The sequence below is a fragment of the Aythya fuligula genome, chromosome 29 (assembly GCF_009819795.1).
Source record: "Aythya fuligula isolate bAytFul2 chromosome 29, bAytFul2.pri, whole genome shotgun sequence".
Classification (NCBI taxonomy): domain Eukaryota; kingdom Metazoa; phylum Chordata; class Aves; order Anseriformes; family Anatidae; genus Aythya; species Aythya fuligula.
The window spans coordinates 134,137-155,155 of NC_045587.1; the positions used below are offsets into that span (position 1 = coordinate 134,137).

A 21,019-nucleotide genomic window follows, 5' to 3' on the forward strand; every position below is an offset into this window, starting at 1 on the left:
AACGCGCTTCGGGTGCTCGTGACTCACACTATTGGCAATAGGCGGTGACAGGAGCGCTTGCAGGAGATGATAGTTGTGAGCGCCGGCTTTTATGATTGCAATAAGGAAAACAAAAAAAAATCCCTTCTGCTCAGGTTCTTTCAAGTTCCCAGACAGAGAAAACGGCATTTGGAAGCACATCAACAGAAACAAGCTATGAGATGCTGCAGATACCCTTAAGCAACTCATTTTGGATTAAGTTCCTGTACTTATTGCTCACGTAGCCAATTTCAAAAAATCTTTTTGATTCAGTTTTATCTCTCCACTGTGCACTGAGACACAACCCGGCGGAGGTCGGTGGCCCTCACAGCACAAGGATGTGGCTGAGCTGAGTTCGTTCTGCAGACTTGCTTTGGGTGGGAAGGAGGGGACATCTCTTGTAACCCACGTTTTGTGGGCACGAGGGAAGAGGTCCTGGCTTTCCTGCCTTTGTACCATCCCAAAACACGACCCAGCCCCATTGCAGCTCCTGGGTTCACCTGAGAGCTCAAGATCAAGGGGCCAAAGATGTTTTAGAAAATCATCCGACTGCATGATCTCAGCAGAGTGAAGGAGGGGTGGGAGGAAGCTGTAAGGAAAGTGGGCGAATTCCCCTAGAGAGAACATCTCAAGGAGCCAGCAGTGACGTGGAAACTGCTGGTTAGAGGGTAAATATGGGGGGGAGTGATAAAAATACCACTTCACAGAGAGCTTTTGAACCCTCAGCCTGACGAGAAGACTCAAAACAAATGCAGCCCTTTCAATCATCTCTTTAATATCTATTTTAGAAGTGCCAGAGTACTATTTAATGCAGTTTTACATTATTTTGGAAGGGCGATTCCCTTGCTGTCTTTGAAAGCCACGATAACTAATTTCTCAGTTCCTCCTGCAAAGAGGAGAGGCAACTTTTTGGTAAGATCCCAGAAAATACTACCAGGAGACAACTTCCACCCAGCTCCTCTCCACCAGCCTGCAATCCTTTAGAGCCCTTTTCCAGAAGAAATCAAAGTAGCAGTGCTGAGAAGTAAAATCACCTCCAGCCTCAGCTTTCCCAAGCCAACCACAGGGCATGCACACTGCAACAAGGCAGTCTTGGAAAGATCAGCCCCTGTCTGTGCTGCCCTGCTTGTCGTGTGATGTGTGGAACCCTAAACTTCACCTTGCAAAGGCTTCAGCTCAAGGAAGCTCGCTGCAACGGGTGAGCCCTGGCTGGCATAAGGAAAACTGGCTCCCAGGGTCTCGGGAGAATCGTGTTGCGTCCTGCTCGTGAGCGCAGACCTCAGCGAGTCGTCCCATTCAATTCTCATTTCATGACTCAGAGCGCCAGGCTTTGGGGGTGGGGGGAGCTCCCTCACTCCGTTACTTTCTTGCCTGCAAACAATGCATTTTTCAGCGCCTCGCCGTAGCCTAGGTGTGTTTGACAAGGCAAGTTGCTGCAAGGCACGTCAAGTTCTGAATTCCCGTGCCAAGTTTTCCAAGCAGATAAAAGAGGACGCTCCCGAGCTCTCCCATCACAGGGGTTTCTGTCTCCGTTGCCCTCTGCTCCTTTCCTGCTGCTCAGCTTTTATTCACCAGCTTTTTTTTTCCCCTCCTGCTCTTTGCATTTCCAATTGAACAAGCCACCATGAGTCGGATCTCTTACAGATCATCAACTGGAGGGGGCATGAGGGGCTTTAGCTCAGGCTCTGCTATCGTAGGAGGTGGCGGTGGTACCAGAAGCAGTTTTAGCTCCGTCTCTGTCTCCAGAGTTGGAGGAGGAAGAGCTGGAGGTGGAGGAGGCTTCGGAGCTGGTGGTGGCTTCGGCAGCAGAAGTCTCTATAACTTGGGTGGAAGTAAAAGAATTTCCTACAGCTCGGTTGGCGGAGGTCTACGGAGTGGAGCCGGTGGCGGATACGGCTTTGGTGGAGGAGCTGGCTTTGGTCTTGGCTATGGTGGTGGAGCAGGCGCTGGTTTTGGCTTAGGAGGAGCTGGTGGTGGTGGCAGCTATGGGATGGGTGGTGGATTTGGGCTGGGAGGTCCTGGATTTGGTGGTCGAGGTGGCCCCGGGTTCCCTGTTTGCCCACCCGGTGGCATCCACGAAGTGACCGTCAACCAGAGCCTCCTGGCACCCCTCAAGCTGGATATTGACCCAGAAATCCAGAAGGTGCGAACACACGAGCGGGAGCAGATCAAGACCCTCAACAACAAATTTGCCTCCTTCATCGACAAGGTGAGAGTTCGGTCTTAAACAGCAGCCCGTGCATATTCTCAGTTGCCTCGGGAAAGAAGAACAGGAAGAAACTTCCTTTGGATTTGGGGGCTTGCCTGAACTAATCCCAGCCGACAAACAGCACAGGTTTGGCAGAAAACTAAGAATTGTTTTATGCTCTTTGCAAGGATGAGTTTTTCAGCACCTCATTTTGCTAAATTGGAAATCCTTCCTTCCCCATAAAAAGTTGCCTGGGCACTGGATGGATCTTGCACTGGTTGTAAAATTGCAAAGCTCCACACCTCTCAATGGGATACTACCAGTTTAAACCAGTAAGGTGGGCTGAGCATCCAGTGGGGGGAGAAACAGCTAAAGTTGCAATTACAGGTGTTTGGCCTGCTTAATGGCTCTTGAAAATTCTCCCCAAGCATCTCAGCTGCTTGTGCTACTTTGGAGAACCTGGTGCCCTAAATTCCTGCGGGAAGATCTTATTTCCAGTCTCTTTGTTGCCTCTTTCCATGTTGAATGATCCCTCCTTTCCCTGGCAGGGGGTTTTGTGTGCTGTTCGGACGGGTTTCAGCGCATGCCTGTTTTTGTTTTCTCAGGTGCGATTTTTGGAGCAGCAGAACAAAGTGCTGGAGACCAAATGGAGCCTCCTGCAAGAGCAGGGCCACACGGTCACCAGGAAGTCCCTGGAGCCCCTTTTCGAAGCCTACATCAACAACCTCAGGCGGCAGCTAGACAGTCTTATGGGAGAGAGGGGACGGTTGGACTCTGAGCTGAGGAACATGCAGGACATGGTGGAAGACTTTAAGAACAAGTAAGAGATTGCGCTCTGTAGATTAACAGATGTGAAAATCAGGGCAGGCAGTTCGTGCTCTCTGGCACATGCCTTGCATTTGCACTGGGTTCCTCTTCCCAGCAAAATGAACATACAAAAGCTAAATTTGGTCGCAGTTACCTGTAGCTATGTCGGTTGCATGCAGGCTCAGCATTTAGCACAGGATTCATGAACCCATGGAAGCAGCTCCGTATGCAGCTCCTGGTCAGATCCCTCGGGTTTCCCAAAACAATACCTGAAAATAGCAAAATGCGTAGCTCATGAGTATGAATGACATGCAAAAGGGGATGAAACAGCCATAAACAGCCAGCTCCAAAAATCCCCAATTTTCTCTTTTTGCAAAGGAAGTTCCTAGCTTCCAGAGGGGCCCAGGCAACCTGCATGTGCTCGGCCTCGCTCACCTCTGATCACGTGGAAAATGCTCAGCTCTATTTTTTTGCCCATTGCCTCAGCTCCCCCTCAAGTAAACCAGAGAAAAGAATTTTCCTGGGGTGGCAATTAGTTCCAGATTATCCTGAGATAAGGCATCCAGCAGAGGCGGGATGAATCATTTTAAGGGCATGCCAGCCGGTGTCTGCTGACTATGAGGGACATTTAGGTGCTTTTTTTAGGTGAAGAAGTTCAATTTTCTTTGGCTGGAGTTTGGAGAGAACAATATCTTCCTTATGCAACCAGATAGCCAAGTGCAAACTCGAGAAAAACACCCTGGAGGATTGAGATATGTTTATGCTAGAGAGCTAAGCATGTGAATAGATTTTTGGGGTGGGGGGTATGTATCAGCATTTAGAGCTGACAGGACGGGCTGACATGAATTAGCTTCTGGTATGTTGTCCTTGGGTACATTTCAGGTCTCGGTATGCATTTTAGGCTTTTAGAGACCCTGATCAGTCCAAAAATGACAAATGATATTGTCTGGATTTTGGAGCTACTACCTGGGCAAGAGAATGCATTTTGTTTCAAGTCTGGAGCTATCTCCCAGTCCACAGGCTCATTTTCACTTCGTCTCCTGTCCACCCGGAGATCCAGCTGCAGGGATATCTCTGCCAGTGAGAGTTAAAGGACTGGCACAAACCTGCCTTTCAAATCCAGATCTTTGCTGCAACAGCCTCCACGCTTTGTCTACTTTCTAGCTAAGCCCTGCCCTGATTATCTGATGAGAGGATGTTGCTCAGAGCCATAAAAAGTTCCCCAGAAACATAATCTGAGGCTTACTTAATGATCCGCTCTTGCACAACCATGGTTAAAGAATCACAGATTTTTTTTTTTTTTTTTTAATTAAATGCTGCGGCAGGTTATTCGGAGCCATTAGCATTATTAAAATATCAAATATCAAACTATTGCATTATTAGCTATTGCAGTCCAGGCTGAAAGCTTTTGCATAACTTTGCTTTGTTAAAAGGTCACCATGAATACTTGCTGCTGCTTCTTACTGCAAAGGGCTCTGATCCTGCTCACATCTACGCATGAGCTTGACTTTAAGGGCAGTGATTGGATTCTTTTAATTTTAGCTGGGACTACTCACACCATGCAGGTTCAGAGTAAGTGATCATTTGCTCTGCATCTGCTCTGGACTGTAAACAGCTGGGAATAAGGAACACATCTGTGAGCCAGAATTGATTTGGGACCAGAGTGGTCCCACCTCTGCTTCTCTGCCTCAGCTCTTCATTTCCACCCAAACTCTCTCCCTTTTTTATCCTTACAGATATGAAGATGAGATTAACCGCCGCACCAGTGCAGAGAACGAGTTCGTGGTTCTCAAGAAGGTGAGTGAAGTGGGAGCAGGGGGAGGGCAACAAAAGAAGCTCAGCACACAGAGCCAAAGCAAAGCTGACAGGAGCTGGGGTCCTCAAACCCCACGGTTGGGTCAGGCATTAGGATCTGGTGTCGGCACGGCTAGGGCTGGGTACTCCTCCATATACCCTGAGATGTCATTGGCTTAGTATAAGCACTGCTCTGCAACAATTAAAACATTGGGGTGTTATCAGCACTCCTCATCCTAAGCCAAAACATAGCATTCTACCAGCTACTAGGAAGAAAATCAACTGTGTTCTAACTGAAACCAGGACACCCTACAAATGGGCACAACCGGCTCCATGCCAAGGGTGCAGCACCTCTGGGCACAGTCGGAGGAGCTGTCTGCTTTCTGGAGGTAGCTCCTCCGGCTGCGGTGTCAAACCGTCCGGCTGCCTGCTGTTCAGTCCCACTCCAACTCCAGTCACATCCCCATGAGTCTGAGCTTTGCCCTCTGCCCAAAACCTCGTTCTGGCTCACAACCAGTGTCTGGCATTATGTTAGAAAATGCCTTGATCATAGCAATATAAAAACAAGCCTAAAGATTAATGAACCTGGAAGCAGAGATAGGGTCCTCCTGGTGTCCTCTTGTTTTGTGGTTTCACCCAGAAGTCTTTGGTTTTCTTTTCTTTAGGATGTGGATGGTGCTTACATGAACAAGGTTGAGCTGCAGGCCAAAGCAGATGCGCTGGCAGACGAGATTAACTTCCTGAGAGCTCTCTACGAAGCGGTAAGTGGTCAGCCCTCCCTACGATAACATCCTCCACAGCTCCATGCTGTACAGTTTCCCGTGTCCTGGAGCTCTGTCCATCTCGCTCGGTGCTGTACAGCAGTAAAAGAGGAAGCAGTCACCACCTTTTTGAAATTATAATGTAGCCATAAGATAGAAATGATAGATAAGGACAGGCAGAGTACAGAGAAATGCAAGAAAATGGCTTGGCAGAGAGGGCTCCGAAGCCATCTCTCATCAGCATGGTTTCCACCCCTGAGACCAGACAACTCATTTTTTTTGCATCTTCCACAGGAGCTGTCCCAGATGCAGCAGCAAGTGTCCGACACCTCCGTGGTGCTGTCCATGGACAACAACCGCAGCCTGGACCTGGACAGCATCATTGCGGAGGTCAAGGCGCAGTACGAGGACATCGCCAACCGGAGCCGGGCAGAGGCAGAGGCTTGGTACCAAAACAAGGTGTGTAACGGGAATAACAGACTGATCTCTGTGCATGTTGCAATGGACTCTTGGGCTGATCTGCTATTCCATGGGCAGGTTGCTCAGAGGGCTGTAGTCCCCCTAGACCTGCACTTCATGCCCTGAAGGCCCCTCACCCTTCCCAGTCCCACTCAGCCTCTCCACGGCTCCTAACCAGTGCTTTCCTCCTTTCTGCATCTCAGTACGAGGAGCTCCAGGTCTCCGCCGGGCGACACGGTGACGACCTGCGTAACACCAAGATAGAAATTTCAGAGATCAACCGGATGGTCCAGAGGCTGCGGAACGAGATTGAGAGCGTGAAGAAGCAGGTATGGTGGGGATGCTCCTGCATGGTGGACGGCAGACTCCAGGCAAGGAAGGAGCCAGCTCCTAGCTTTGGAGCAGGGCTGGAAGGCCAGGGGTCCCCCCTGCACTGAAGAGGGCATGGCCATCTCTGTCTCTCCCTACTGGAGAAGGTCCCTTAATGTTAGGATGTGCTATGATAGCTCCTTTCTTGCTGGGGAAGCAAGATGTGAGCTTTCAGGTCACCCCAGCAAAGCAAAGAGCTGCAGATGTTTCTTCTTTTTGTGGGAAACTGGACTATGGCTGCAGCTCCCTGCTCAGCTACCCTGTGACACCTTTCTGACAGCCCCTGAGGACTTCTCAGTGCCATGCTGGGAGCCACCAGCCAGTATCCACAATACCACAGCAATACTCAGATTTGGGTAGCCCAAGTTAAACAGCTATTGGCTTCCCTTTCTTTTAGTGTGCCAGCCTCCAAGCAGCCATCGCCGAAGCGGAGGAGCGTGGGGAGATGGCCCTCAAGGACGCCAAAGCCAAGCTGGCTGAGCTGGAGGATGCTCTGCAGAAAGCCAAGGCAGACCTGGCCCGGCAGCTGCGCGAGTACCAGGAGCTGATGAACGTCAAGCTGGCCCTGGACATCGAGATTGCGACCTACAGGAAGCTGCTGGAGGGCGAGGAGAGCAGGTGAGGACAAGCACGGGGTCCTGCTGCGTGCTGCTCTTCAGAGTTGAGCGCGTTTCTTTGGGTCCAAAGACAGAGCTTGCCCCAAAGGCCTGAAGCGTCAAGAGACTTAAAAAGAGGGTAGAGAGAGGGGATATTTTAAAATGTGAGGTTTGTAGGAAAAGCTGGGTTTCTCCAGCTCTTGGCACCCGATGCACTAACAAAAGTGAGCAGTAACCTTTCACCTGTGATGCAGCCATACCCCACCAGAGGACAGTCCCTGCTGAAGGCCACAAAGTCTGATGAGCTGGTCCCAGTGGCCAGCGCTGTATCTTGCCTGTGCTTTCTCATTCTCACTTATGTCCCCCTTCCCCAACAGGCTTGCTGGAGAGGGAGTCGGAGCCGTGAGCGTCTGTGAGTACCTTCCCCCCTTCCAGCCCTGGTCACCCATTCCCCCGCTGTGGGGGCGATGGGCCAGGTACCCCCGCCTCGGGGACCTGCAGGTCCCTAAGGTGGGCACGCACCGTGTTCCCCTGCAGCCGTGGTGAGCAGCTCCAGCGGGATGGGCTACGGCGGCGGCGGCGGCAGCTGCCTGGGCATGGGCGGAGGTCTCGGCATGGGCGGAGGTCTCGGCATGGGAGGAGGTCTTGGCATGGGTGGAAGTCTCAGCATGGGCGGCGGAGGCGGCAGCTACAGCATGAGCAGCAGCGGCGGCGGCGGAGGCTTCGGAGGAGGAAGCGGAGGCTTCGGCGGGGGGCTCAGCTACGGCGGAGGCAGCAGCTTCAGCTCCAACAGCAGCCGAGGCGTCAGCTCCAGCACGGGAGGCAGCGTGCGGATCGTTTCCAAGACCACCACCAGCAAAAAGACCATCAGATAAGGATGGTGAGCCTGGCGTTCCCCGTGTGGACGACGGTGTGTTTCCTGCCTTCCGAAAGCAAGTGCTGCCCTACAAATCAATGGTGTAAATAGCTGAGCTGCACCCTCTCCTCCCTCCGGCCTCATCCACTGGGGCAGTGGCGGGAGGCTAGGACCCCACTGCCAGAATATGAAGCACTTTTGGCTAAAGCATAGGTTGTAACAGGTCACCAACAGGGCTTTGGAGAGCCGTCACGGTCCCCAGCGGTGGCCCTCTTCCAGCACAGTCCTCAATCCTCTCTTGTTCTCCCCACGGAGTCACAAATTTAAAGCAAAGTGGAAGCACTTTGCTGAAAGGGGAAAGCCACGCTTGGCCACACACATTCATTTCATTCACCCTAAGATGATGGGGACAGCCTTGTGAAACCGCAGTCCTGGGTCTTCAGCAAGGAAAAGAGCTCCAAGACGCTCTAAAAAGCCTCTGCCCACAACACGTGTTACAACCTCCAAATGTTTCATCTGCAACTAAAGATTTTTCCAGCCCCTTCTGTTTTCTCAGGCACCTGTGGGAAAGGTTACTGCTTTCTGTGTGTATGAATTGCCACACTGATTTCTAATCCCTTGTCCCCATGGCTATAGCCTCTTTGTTTCCTACCATACTGTATTGTCCAATAAAGAGCATCTCTCATTTTTAAATTTTGCTGCTTCATTCTATTCTCTGCTGGGAACTGGGTATTGATGCGTGCTGCGCCCCAGCTGCAGCAAGGACTCTCTGTAGGCACTTCATGAGAAAGGACCTTGAGGAGACCGAGCTCAGGTTTAGGACTCAGACTCCCACACGGCTCTGGGGAGGATGGAGAGGAGGGTGGGATGGATGGTCAGCCTGGACACAGGTTCACACCACAAACAGGGGCAAACCTCCAGCATGGTGGCAAGGACACGGCGAGAACAGCATCCAACAGGGGTGAGGGGTGGGAAGACATCACCACAACTGCAAAGGGAGGGAGGGCAGCACTAGCAAAGAGGGGCAGACACAGGGTGAAGCACCCAATATCCCACCACCTCCAGTTCTTGGGCATCAAGGTTTCCCTTGCACCCATGAGCATCTTGCTAAATGTTCCTTTGGAAGAGCTGTTTCAGGGCCTCAGATTCGTTTTTGGCTCAACCTGAGGTCTTCCAAGCTGCCTGTACCACCCAGCTGCCCAACTCCCAGCCACCCCCCAGGAGCTGTCTGAGACCAGCTGGGATGAGGGTTTCAGCCAGGCTCCCGTGCTGTCCCCGGGCTCCCTCCTGTGGCTCCGAGGGCATCTCCTGGCTCTTGCTGCCTGCAAGGCTACAAGGCCAGGCACCAATCCTGGCAGCTGGAGAAGCATGGGGTGAGCTGGGAACCCAGCCCCAACGGACCCAGGAGCTGGAGCATGAAGTGAGGGGAGCAAAGGATGGGTCTGCAGCCCCTTGGGGATGTCATGCCCAAAGGACGAGCATCCCACCTTGTTCTCTGGTGACCACTGACCCACCCTGCATCCCCTGTAAAATCCAACCGTGGGTACCCCCGGGGAGGTCTCCAGGGAGGGAGAGGAGAGGCTGCAAGGCAAAAACATCTCGTGCACAGCGTGCCGGACTGCTCACCGCAGGGAAACACTTCTGAGCTCCTGACACCCACGGACCCCAGGCACCCATCGTGCCGCGCAGAGGTGTGCGAGCACCAGACAAGCCAGCCTGGAGTCTCCAGCAGGTGGGGACCCAGAGCAAGAGAAAGGCAGGGAGCTGCCCCGCAAGGGCTGGAAGCCGTGACGGGTCCTACCATGGGGCTTGGGGCTCACACCCACGGGAAAGGTGGGTGGTTGGGCTGCATCCATTTACCTGCCTGCATCTGTCTGTAAGATCTGACCACGATTCATAGACTTTTAAGGAAATAGAGTGAAGCTGGCAAAGCAGTCTTCTTTGTAACAGGCAGGACATCCCAACTGGGCTTTTATTATCAAACCATATATATATGTATATAAATAATTGAAAATTTCAAAAATCTGTTTTGTTTTGTGTTTTACAGAAGCGTACATTACACTTTGCTGTGCCATCAGCTGCATCGACATGTGGGCCACGACCAACAACACACCTGAATCTTGGTCGTGAGCCGCGCTGCCAAGCCCTTCCCTATCCCCACGATGCCTGGGCATCTCTGCAGCCTCCATCAGTCTGCTGTTGCAGGCTGTTGTTGGCTCCTTCTCCCGCAATCTGAGCATTGAAGATGCTACCAAGGCAAAAAAAAAAAACAGCAGCAAGCAGCTATCCGTCACTCTTTTGTCTCCATGGGGTGGGTTTTGTAGCCCTCCCGGCACTTCTCCAAGAAAGCAGATGCAAAAAGTCATCTAGTTGCCATCTTCTGGTTTGCAGAGACCTGGAGAACACACAAATTCAGGTTAAACTTGAGAAGTAATAAAATTATTATTATTTTTTTTTTTAATTTGCAAATGGTTTACACGGCCTAGAAACAAAGTGCAACGTGAAATGGCTGCAGGGAAGGTAACGCAGGATGCAGTGAAACCAGCAGCGGAGCAACATCCCCAGCTCCCGTCTGCAAGGCACGTTCAGCCTGAGCGTCATTGTTTAACCAGGGCAGCGACATCCCGGCCGGGTCGGAGTCCAGCAGGCGAGCCGGGCTGCAGGCGATGCCACGCGCCACGGGACAGCACCAGGGACCTCGGGGCTCACACGCAGTGCAATGCAGCACTGCACCCTGAATAAACATAAGGCCCCAGCGCCTCGGTGCACCGGGACTGGGTGCGCTTTCCAGGACTTGTGAATAATGCTTGTTTATCTTACTGGCTCCGAGAATGGTGCTGTTTGTTTTAATTGGGAGAAATTAAACTTCACACAAGCGCGGTGGCTCTCTGCAAGGAACCTTGAACTGGGAGCAGTCTCGGTGCAGGACAGAGCTGGGGGGCGTGCCACGTGCCTGCACAGAGCTGATCCGAAATAACGGGGCTTTCCAGCAGCAGTGCTTCAGTGCATGGGCTTCTTTATCAGGAGAGAAGTTATACCCTAGGGCCATGTGAAAGGAGGAGGTGTTACAATACTACTGCGATGACCTCCAACACTGAAAGATCTTGCTTTCCACATGGTGCTTGGTGGAGAGCAGAACCCCATCAGCCCTACTCAGGGATCAAAGTTGCTCAGCAAGCGTTACAACACAACTTGGGGTGTTTGGGATTCTTCAGGTACCACCATTTAAGCACCAGTGTTGCATGTGGAGCAGGAGAAAGGAGGTATCAGCTAATACCAACCTAAGGTCAGAGGCTCTTTTAAGTGCAACAAAGCACGGGGTGAAACGAGACCTCCCTGATCTGTATAAAGCATCTGGCAACAACAACAATAATGAAGGCAAAGTTATTCCAAAACCCTGGGCTGCATCGGAGTCTCTGCGCTAGCACAGAAAACAATTATCTGGGGAAAGCAGGTCACACCTACACTTCAAAGTCATGTAGTACTTACAGCTGACTGGCCTCCAGATACTGCTGGGAACAGGCTCAAAGGACTGCAACGCCCATCACGGGGCAACACCTATGGGAAAGCTTCTGAGGAGTTCATCCTAATTCATCCCTTGGGGAAATGAGATTCACGGACACTTGCCTCCTGCTCAGGAGCTCTCAGAGGTTCCTGTCCCCACAGCACAGGGACCCTGCAAGTCGTGTGGTCCACCGTGGAAAAAGCTCAGGGCAACCAGTGGGACTTCATTAACTGGGGATGATATAGTAAATTATGGTCAAAATGAGTAGGGTTTGAATTTAGGTTAGCAGCCCAAGTTTAACCCAAAGGCTTTAATTTAAGCAATTAACGTAAATTACAGCCTTGACTTTACTGATAATTAAACTGAGATTAGGTAGCACAGGTGAACCAACACAAGTTAGTAAGACATGCTCTGATTTTATAAATGCGTGTGTTTTTGCAAAGAAGACATACGGAGGCATTCCGAAGGATTTATTTCAGCCTTGTCTGAGAAAGGGCATCCATCACCAGATGAAGGCTTCCAGGGGGAATGCTGGAGAGAGGCAGAGATGGACAGGAGCTGATGAAAAACTGTTGGAGACATCTGCTTCTTGCTGGCTAGGTGCATGGAAAACAGTTTCTCACTAGAGGGGCCTGAGTTGCATTTACTGCCCTGATGTAGCCAGAATGCACTTTTCTACCCTCAAAGGAGCGTTATTACCTTGCTGTCAGCATGATGCCAGAACCAAACTCAGCCAAGACTTCACTCCCAGGTTTACAGCATGGCATAAAGGGATCTCCTGCCTCTGGGTCAGGGACTTGCACTGCCGTCTGCCCCCTCTGCTCAGCCTGGGAGGAAGAAACAAGGAGGGGAAGGGAAGGAAAAGGCTTCGGAGCCTGCTCAGCCTCGCAGCCTGCCTCTGCCACGTCATGGGGGCTCTCAGCCGGCAGGACCTGCCCAAACACAGCTCCCTTTGTTTGATTAGGAGGAAGAACTACAGAACAGCTTGAGCGAGAGCTAGCATAATGCTCTGGTGGAGGAGGAAAAGTCCATATCAGGGCAAGCTATCTTCATCGGAGCAGCAAATTCATTTACATGCCTGGAGCTGCAGTGTGCACGGGAGACACTCCCCCAGGAGCTACCTGGAAACCCAGTGTTTCATCAACAGAGCAGGGTGGGGGCCCCCTTGCCATCACCCCATACCCCAAACCTGTAGCTACAGCTCCTTGTGCTCACAGTTCTGCCTTTTGTAATTACCTCTCAAATTCCTTCCAGATGAGTGACAACCGCATCACCTCCACCCTAGTGCAAATGTGAAATGGAAAGAAATTAATTTCTTCTTATTTGGTTGGAGGAGCTGTATTATTACTATTATTAACAATGGACTCCAACGCAGTTGGCGTATTCTTTAGCCAAAAAAGACAAGTTTCATATGTAAAGGGAGCCTGAGGGGAAAAAGGAAAGTACTGACGCATCATGCTGTTAGTAACCAAGGGTGGGTTTCAGCCTGGCTAACCCTGCACACCCTGAGTCAGCCTCCTGGTCTCCCCACATGGTGCTGGGGAAAGTGGAAAGCCATCTCCAGTGGCCTCTCCTTCCATCCAACTTTGGATGGGAGAATCCGCCATTTGGCGGTGATCTCCCCTGATTACACAAGAATAAAAATAAAAGCTTTCAGATAGAGTTATGTGGGATGGACAGCACCCCAGACAGCGAGTCCCAAAGGAGTCTTAGGCACTTAAGGTCTCTGGCAACCTGCATCTGCCTTTGAGTACCTTGTGCCTCATATGAATCAAGCACACCACGGGGGATCACCCTCACGCTTGCACGTCATGACATTCACCAACTGGTGGGCAAAGCCCCAGGGTGGATCAATCATCCACGACCTTTAGGGTGTAGATTTGCTGCTCGTGATCAGTTTCCTGCAGTTCCCATGTGTGCCAAGGAACAGACCCTCTGGGCAAAATTTGCAAGATCGAGCTCTTGCTTACAATGAAAGCTCAGTCTTGTAATAGACACCAAAATAAAATAATTGCTACTTCTTCCCCTCCACCGTTTCAAAACACAAATGTAAATGCAAACTATTTTGAAGGCAAGTTGTTGTGGGACCCAACGCACTCGTGGGGGTTCCCTTTGCCTCGCGAGGCGGGGGCGGCTCGCAGCACACCCCCTGCTCAGCGGTGACTCCTCGGCATTACGTTATTCCTGCTCCGCAGCCAGCAGCTGCTCAGCCTTACAGGCAACACGAGAAGCTGTTCGGGGGGATGCGGTTGCAAGTTCACTTTCTTGTATAAATAAATTACATATGAATCATCTTTTCCTGAACTACCTGAAACAAAGCGAGGGCCAGAAACACTCGCCGTGCCTCAGAATGAAGTTATTTTTCACATTTTCTCTTCAACTTGCTCCTCAAACTGCCTGCAGTGCTACAGGCAAAGCAAAGGGCTGCATTGGTACCTGTGGCTGAGAAAGGCCAGGTCCAGGATGTCTTTGTGTGCAGACCGCTGTGGATCTGGGCAGAGGGAATCCTGTGGAGCACTCTTCTGCTGGATTCATACAGGCAGGATCACACTTTCAGATGTGCAGTGCTGAAAGAGCTGATTAAATCTTTGGGAAACTACTTCGTGTTTATAAACGAGGATTTGGGAACAACCCCGGAGCACTCCATTTCCATAGAGACAGTGGATTCAAAGCAGCTCCCATTCCTACACTCTTGCCTCTTCCTCGAAAATTTTGTTTTGTTCCTTTGTTTCCATCCTCCTAAAACACCAAAATTGAAAGTTTCGAGCCAGAGGACCAGCACAGCTACTTGTGCTAGAGCTCAGCGGCAGCTGTGAATATCACTGTCAAAATACACTTGTGAACAAAAGACCCTGACAAAACGTTTCATTTTCATTCCTACGCTAATTTTATTTCATTCCTTTTAAGAGTGACAGAAGAATTAGTCCACAGGAGCAGGATTTTCAGAACAGATCAGCCCTGGGAGCTGAGCCTATGTAGAGACAGAAGCAGAAGCATTTCTGCAGGTATATTGCAGAAGGGAACCATGCAGTATGTATCACAAAATAAAGCATAAAGCAATATACTGCAGGGCATGCTGTAAAGCACTGCTCTGCCTGACACAGATTCCTTTCCCTAAAAGACACGGGACTGTAATTTTTAAAAACCCTACTCATGAACAGAAAAGGGGCAAAAGCAATCCTGAGGGATGAAATTTTCAAGCAAGAGGTGTTGAGTGACAGGCATTTTGAACGGTGTTTTCCTCCCTGTGCCCAAAGTGACTCAACTGCAACTTTCAAATGCTTTGATATGGCGAAGAGTCTGGCTGTCTACAAAGACGGCAGAAGGCGACAGTTATTCCCAAACAATACCACTGTTGCTCAGAACCTGGCTATATTATTTCAGAAGGGCGTGTGTGCGGAGTGAGTTCTTTCTCCAGAATGCTGTTGGACATGCCAAGCCTAATTAATCAGAAAGATGATCCACCTCATCAAACCCATCCCAGTCTCATAAATGCATAAAAGGGCTCTCCTGAGCTCGTGAAAAGCACAGGTTCATCTTTCTTCTTTTCCTCCTACTCCTTGCTCCAGGCCAGCACCTTTGCTCCTTTGCTCTTGCTGTAGCATCCATCCCAGCCCAAAGCCAACAATGTCTCGCCAGTCCACCGTGAGGATTCAGAGGGGAAGAAGTGGCTTCAGCGCTGCTTCAGCCATCGTCCCAAACACCTGCCGCACCAGCTTCAGTTCACGCTCCGTCACCCGGGTCGGAAGCTGCAATGCTGGCAGTGGGTTTGCGAGGGTCGGTGGTGGCTTTGGAAGCAAAAGCCTCTACAATGTTGGAGGATGCAAGAGGATCTCCGTGGCTGGAAGGGGTGGTGGCTTCTACGGACCTGCAGGTTTTGGTGGTGGCGCTGGTAGCGTGTACGGTTGTGGTGGTGGCTTTGGCATGCCAGCTAACCTTGGCTATGGATATGGTGCCTTTGGTGGTGGCATGGGTGGCCCTGGATTCCCAGCTGGGGGCATCCACGAAGTCTCCGTCAACCAGAGCCTTCTGAAACCTCTCAACCTGGAGATTGACCCCAGCATCCAGAGGATCCGAAAGGAGGAGAAGGAACAAATCAAAACCCTCAACAACAAATTTGCCTCCTTCATTGACAAGGTGAGACATGAGCTTCCCTAAATATCTTGCCCTCATTTTTTATGGGGTCTCTTAGCTGTATTATGAGCACATAAGCTGAGCAAGAAGGAATGAAAATCAGGAACAAGACTGGAGGATGCCTCAGTCCCTGGAAATTCCAGGCAATGGTACCTGCTACATAGTGGTTGCTATGAATTAATCATCCAGTATCCGAGGTCCTCTTCGTTTGCTGCTTAACATCTCATAGGCAGTGGAGAAAGAAAGCTCTTAGAGATAACCACATCCTTGTGGAGGTGTTGGGCTCTCTGCACTGAGCACTGCAGGAGCCTTGATAACAGGTTTTTAGACGGTTCAGATGAAATGAGAGCAACCCATCCAAAACAACCAAGAAAGGACGCGCATAAATTGGCCCTAGGGAGAAGTAAGCTTCTCGCTGCTTGAATTTTCCTGAAAGGCATTTAAAGCTCTGAGTGAAACAGTACCAGCATGTTTGGACTGTTAGTTCAAAAGAGCAAAATCTGATCCGACTCTGTCTGAACCACTTCATTTCCTTGTTAACTGTATTAGATGCACAAGAGCACCTGCTCGATTTCTCTTGGTTGAGCAGCTCCTCTTTGATTTCAAGGAAAACGCTACATTATTTTGGAGATTTTGTGGAGTGTAGAAGCTATGCTGAAGGGAGGGGAAACTGGCACTTCATTATTCTTTTCTTAATAAGTTTGCAAACCCTGTTTTATTCCTTATCTGTTTTTGCATGCACTGTTCACACAAAATGTATGCACCTTGCATGCTTCATCAAAAGAAAGAAGGGGAAGCACGTGCAAGGAAATCCGTGGTCGTTCCAGAGTTTTTTGGAATACTGACCAGGGTCCCTGCAGTCTAATAGCACATTCCTGCTTCTGTCAGAGGAGAATTTGGCTATGACAACCAGTTGGAAAGGGTATTTCACCCACTGAGATCCCACACTTGTAAAGGAAGCTCTCTTAGAATCTCTGCTCTTTCAAAACATCTTCAGCATATTTCTGCTTGCAGGTTCGATTCCTTGAGCAACAAAACAAAGTGCTGGAAACCAAGTGGAGCCTGCTTCAGGAGCAGGGGATGAAAACAGTTAAAAACAACTTGGAGCCGCTGTTTGAGACTTACATCAACAACCTCAGGATGCAGCTGAACAGTTTGCTGAGTGACAAGGGAAGGCTGGAGGGAGAGCTCGTCAACACTCAGTACCTGGTTGAGGACTTCAAGAAGAAGTAAGTCTATCGAGCGAATGCTCTACTTACCTAGGTAGGTGCAGCCTTTCTCCATTTGACATCCTTAAGCCAAGGGGGGGATCCAGACAAGTCCTCTAACAAACAGAACAGGACACAGGAGTTCCCGACAGTGAAGGCTGTGCCATTTTCTCAAGATAAACGGTAACGGAGTAACAGATCCAAATACACAAACATTTTGTGAATAATTTAGAATATGATCAAAGACTTATTAACTAAATTACCTACCGAGGAAAAAAAATTACATGGTAGGTCTGAAAGTTTCAGGACAGCATGCTTAATTTGCTTAAGACAAGCAGAAGTATGACTAAGGGCCAGAAAGAGGAAAAAAGGAACAGCAGAGATTCTTTAAAAAAAAATTAGATGTACTTGTTTTAACTAGTTTAGCCTAGGAACATGCTCATGGTCTCTTATTCAGATGCTCTGCAAAATAAAAGAACATTGTATGCAAAATGCTCTTAAGGAAGTTCATTCCAGCAAACTAAAATCACCTCTGTCTGTTACTTGCCTAAACAAATGCTTCTTCTGCCTCCCTCCATTAGGTATGAAGATGAAATCAACAGGCGTACAGTTGCAGAGAATGAATTTGTGACACTTAAGAAGGTGAGAGAAAATTGCAGAACACCATCTGATGATTATTTGTAGAGCTCTAATCACCTATTCATTCACAAATCCATCCATTCATATTCTAAATGCTTTTTTATGCCTTCTTCCCTGGCCTGTTATTGCGGAGATAAGCACATCCCTGACTTGCGAACAAGAGTTTAAAATGTATTACCTAATTCTCTCGTCCTCCAGGATGTAGATGCTTCCTATATGAACAAGGTTGAACTACAAGCCAAGGTAGATGCGCTGACTGAAGAAATTAATTTCCTGAGAGCCCTCTACGAAGCAGTGAGTACAACCACCTCCCAAGACATTTCAGTCCTCAGCTTCCCTCCCTCCGTTCCTCTGAAAGCCTTTAATTTCTCCCCCCAGGAGATGCTAAATCCTTTACCTCTTTAGAGTTACACCAACTGTCTTAGCTCCTTAGATAACAATCTGTAGCCTCTCCCAGGTCTGCATGCTCATCTGTAAGGATGAAAAGGCATCTCCCAAGCGAGTGAGCTCACCTAGTCCCTGTGCACTTTGCAGGAGCTGTCTCAGATGCAGACCCAGATCTCTGACACCTCCGTCGTTCTCACCATGGACAACAACCGAAACCTGGACCTGGACAGCATCATCTCGGAGGTCAAAGCTCAGTACGAGGACATTGCCAACAGGAGCCGGGCTGAAGCCGAGTCCTGGTACCAAACCAAGGTGAAGGAATTGGGGTTTTCCGTGCTGTTATCTTCATGTCTTGTCTTGAACAGAAAAGGACTGTTCCAAGAAAACCTTCTCCACTACTGCACGTTGCACAGCAGCAACTCAGCTGCTAGTGTGGGCTCGGGGAGACACCCATTACTTTCAAGCACCCACCTTGCCACACACTGTGTTACTGAAAAAATGATGGATTTTACCTTGACCGGTTGTTCCTCTCTCTGCCACAGTACGAGGAGCTGCAGGCTACCGCAGGCAGGCACGGGGACGACCTCCGCAACACCAAGCAGGAGATCTCCGAGCTCAACCGCCACGTCCAGAGGCTGCGGTCTGAAATCGACAGCGTGAAGAAACAGGTAAAAAGCAGGAAAACCCATCCTTTTAACCAATTTGCCCCCTAGATTGGCAGGGAGGAAGGAAAACATTAAAAACAACCTAACTGAGTTCTGCTCAGCTTGACCCTTTTTCTCTAAAAAACAGAACTGCTGCTAAAACTGCTTAAACTGGTGGTGCTGTAATGAGACCTTGTGGTTTCAGGGTAGAACATGCCACGGGCCCGTACGGGCAATTTGACCAGAGGTTTCTTTTCTCTAGTGTGCAAACCTGAAAGCAGCCATCGCAGATGCTGAGGAGCGTGGGGAGCTGGCCCTCAAGGATGCCAAAGCCAAACTGGCCGAGCTGGAGGATGCTCTGCAACAGGCCAAGGCAGACCTGGCCCGGCAGCTGCGCGAGTACCAGGAGCTGATGAACGTCAAGCTGGCCCTGGACATTGAGATTGCGACCTACAGGAAGCTGCTGGAGGGCGAGGAGTGCAGGTGGGTGGGAAGCACGACCCTTGTAGTCCCGGTTTTGGAGGATCCAACACACGTGCTGGGGATGCTCAGCGTTTTTGAAATGCACATGTGAAATGGGGTATCCAGGGGCAGGGGGAAAGGTTGTCTGGTTAATTCAGTAACATTGTGAGAAGTATCCACAAATTATGCCACATATTCATTTTTCTCCCCAGACGTCTCTAAAAAATGTCCCCTGTATTTTCTCATGCTATCAACTGTTTTCTTTCTTACCATCTTACATTGCTGTGTTCTGTTCCCTAACAGGCTGGCCGGAGATGGCGTCCCAGTGAATATCTGTAAGTCTTTGAAATATACACAATTACCTGATTTGAGCATTATTGTGTTTCTGTACTGAGAAGCCAATACCCAGAGAGACTGAACGCCTTTCCTTCTCCTTCTTGCAGCCGTGACCAGAACAACTGTGGGAACAGGGTACGGAGGAGGAAGCAACCTCAGCATGGGAGGGGGAATCTGTAACATGGGGAACAGCTTCAGCTGTGGGAGCGGTCCTGGGGTGAGCAGCACCACCTTCGGAGGTGGCAGCAGCTCCAGCGTGAAGTTTGTCTCGACCTCCTCCACCAGAAGAAGTTACAGAAGCTAAAGGTTTCCTTTCAGACGCCTTCACTCGCCAGAAAACACCTTAACACTGGTCCTTTATTAAAGCATAGTTGGGGTGAACGGAACGAGGGCCACCTAAACCCTATGTCTTGTCGCACAGGAGCCTCACTTTAGGAACCCTCTCTCAGCCGTGTTGTCTAGCACATGTCGTGTAGGGCTCTGCTACTGAACATGAGTCCAACTGTTTTAAATTTGCAACTTGCTTGTTACAGCTCAGCATTTTTGGCCGGATTTTGTATATAAAATGTGTCCCATGACTGTTTGTCTCTCTTCACTTTCTGGTGTTTGTCTAATAAAAATGCATATGTAATTTATTCTATTGCGTGGACCTTTTAATTAAAGACGTGGAACAGCAAATGCAAATGCAGATAACAAGCACTTTTCCTAGGGCCTTGCCCAGTTAAAGGCACAGATTTTTACTCCTCATCCACATTTCCTGCATCTCCCCAGCAGCAGCCAAAACACAGGTACAGCGTAGCACCAAGGGGAGGTCTGCTGTTGATTTCAATGCACTAGTTCTCCCCATTGTGCATGTAAAACACCTGGAAGCTAAACACAGGGCACGCCAAGGCAAGAGTGGGAAAGGCACAGGGGAAAAGGTCTAAGATTCAATTGCTATGCAGCTCCCAGCCAGTACAACAGCCAACAGCCCGACTCCCAGGGGGTGCAAAGGGCAGTGCCAAGTGTGTGATGTACCTGCATAAACTTCTAACAATAGGGAACTAATTACCAGGGGAGTCAGAGCAACCACCCGACTTGTTCAAGAATATCACTCCATCTTAAAACCCCATTTACTGTGAGCTGTCTCATCTAAGTGTAAATGCCAGCGTGAAAACACCTGAGAGCTCTGCCCTCCTGTTCCGAGCATTGGCCACCCCGTCTGAGGAGTTCATCTCAGGCCTCGGATGCTCTCGTTCTGTCTCCTTAATCTATAAGTGGTGGAGAGTCTGGACTACAAATATTCATATGCTACTCTGAAGGGAGTTGTCTCCCATTCAATAGCCATAAAAAAAAAAATAATAAAAAAAAAATACCTGTCAGAAGTAGCAAGTCAGAGAATCACAGAATCATTAAGGTTGGAAAAGACCTCCAAGACATCTGGTCCAACCATCCCCCTACCACCCACTAAACCATGTCCCTAAGCACCATGTCCAACCTTTCCTTGAGATTAATTGAGAAGTAAAAGCTGGGCATTATCTGGCTGAAGGATACAAAGAAGTGACAGATCTACTGCTGGAAGATGAGTTGAAAAAATGTGTGACAAAGAAAGAGTCCCAACCCCCTGTGTATTTCAGTAAGATCAGGAAACATTCAGAGATGTATTAGGAAAATACTCAGCAATGGGTTAATAGAGGAGGACCAGCAGTCTCTGAATGACAGACTGTATTCTGGTTTTCCTTCAAGACCAGCAGTTTCCCATAATTTTCTAGGATGCTCTGAACTCAGCACGTTCCTCTCCATATCCCTTGGGAAATCTCCTTCCCAAAAACTTGCGGGTTGGTTATGGGTCTGCTGCAGCTCTCTGCTCCTTCCCC

General features: G+C 49.6%; 2 protein-coding genes and 1 long non-coding RNA gene across 6 annotated transcripts; 2 read left to right on the forward strand and 1 right to left on the reverse strand.

Annotated features, from left to right (window-relative positions):
* Positions 1-1,642: 1,642 nt before the first annotated feature.
* On the forward strand, positions 1,643-8,561 carry LOC116499891 (keratin, type II cytoskeletal 5-like). Of its 4 annotated transcripts, none has more exons than XM_032204742.1 (10): positions 1,643-2,227; positions 2,812-3,026; positions 4,750-4,810; positions 5,473-5,568; positions 5,863-6,027; positions 6,231-6,356; positions 6,794-7,014; positions 7,370-7,404; positions 7,530-7,733; positions 7,815-8,561. In XM_032204742.1, the coding sequence occupies exons 1-10, from the start codon at positions 1,643-1,645 to the stop codon at positions 7,865-7,867; spliced, it is 1,761 nt and encodes a 586-aa protein (XP_032060633.1). In that variant the 3' UTR covers positions 7,868-8,561. The 4 variants fall into 4 exon arrangements, with proteins under 4 accessions (XP_032060633.1, XP_032060634.1, XP_032060632.1 ...); XM_032204743.1 differs by having other exon boundaries at positions 7,530-7,598; positions 7,713-8,561; XM_032204741.1 differs by having other exon boundaries at positions 7,530-8,561.
* A 1,689-nt stretch (positions 8,562-10,250) lies between these two features.
* LOC116499906 lies at positions 10,251-14,909 on the reverse strand. Its single transcript, XR_004254255.1, has 3 exons — positions 12,590-14,909; positions 11,806-12,180; positions 10,251-11,583 (listed from the first exon to the last, which is right to left on the reverse strand). It is a non-coding gene; the product is annotated as an uncharacterized LOC116499906 (long non-coding RNA).
* Positions 14,910-14,964: 55 nt separating this feature from the next.
* On the forward strand, positions 14,965-19,789 carry LOC116499895 (keratin, type II cytoskeletal 5-like). Its single transcript, XM_032204747.1, has 9 exons — positions 14,965-15,490; positions 16,502-16,716; positions 17,277-17,337; positions 17,533-17,628; positions 17,869-18,033; positions 18,264-18,389; positions 18,628-18,848; positions 19,131-19,162; positions 19,271-19,789. The coding sequence occupies exons 1-9, from the start codon at positions 14,981-14,983 to the stop codon at positions 19,465-19,467; spliced, it is 1,623 nt and encodes a 540-aa protein (XP_032060638.1). The 5' UTR covers positions 14,965-14,980; the 3' UTR covers positions 19,468-19,789.
* Positions 19,790-21,019: the final 1,230 nt, after the last annotated feature.

Excerpts from the sequence above, each read along its gene's own strand:
- LOC116499891 (XM_032204741.1), top strand. The coding sequence starts at position 1,643 with ATGAGTCGGATCTCTTACAGATCATCAACTGGAGGGGGCATGAGGGGC. Across the intron at positions 2,228-2,811 it reads TTGCCTCCTTCATCGACAAG|GTGCGATTTTTGGAGCAGCA; the intron begins GTGAGAGTTCGG and ends TTGTTTTCTCAG. Across the intron at positions 7,405-7,529 it reads AGTCGGAGCCGTGAGCGTCT|CCGTGGTGAGCAGCTCCAGC; the intron begins GTGAGTACCTTC and ends GTTCCCCTGCAG.
- LOC116499895 (XM_032204747.1), top strand. The coding sequence starts at position 14,981 with ATGTCTCGCCAGTCCACCGTGAGGATTCAGAGGGGAAGAAGTGGCTTC. Across the intron at positions 16,717-17,276 it reads GTTGAGGACTTCAAGAAGAA|GTATGAAGATGAAATCAACA; the intron begins GTAAGTCTATCG and ends TCCCTCCATTAG. Across the intron at positions 18,390-18,627 it reads TCGACAGCGTGAAGAAACAG|TGTGCAAACCTGAAAGCAGC; the intron begins GTAAAAAGCAGG and ends TCTTTTCTCTAG.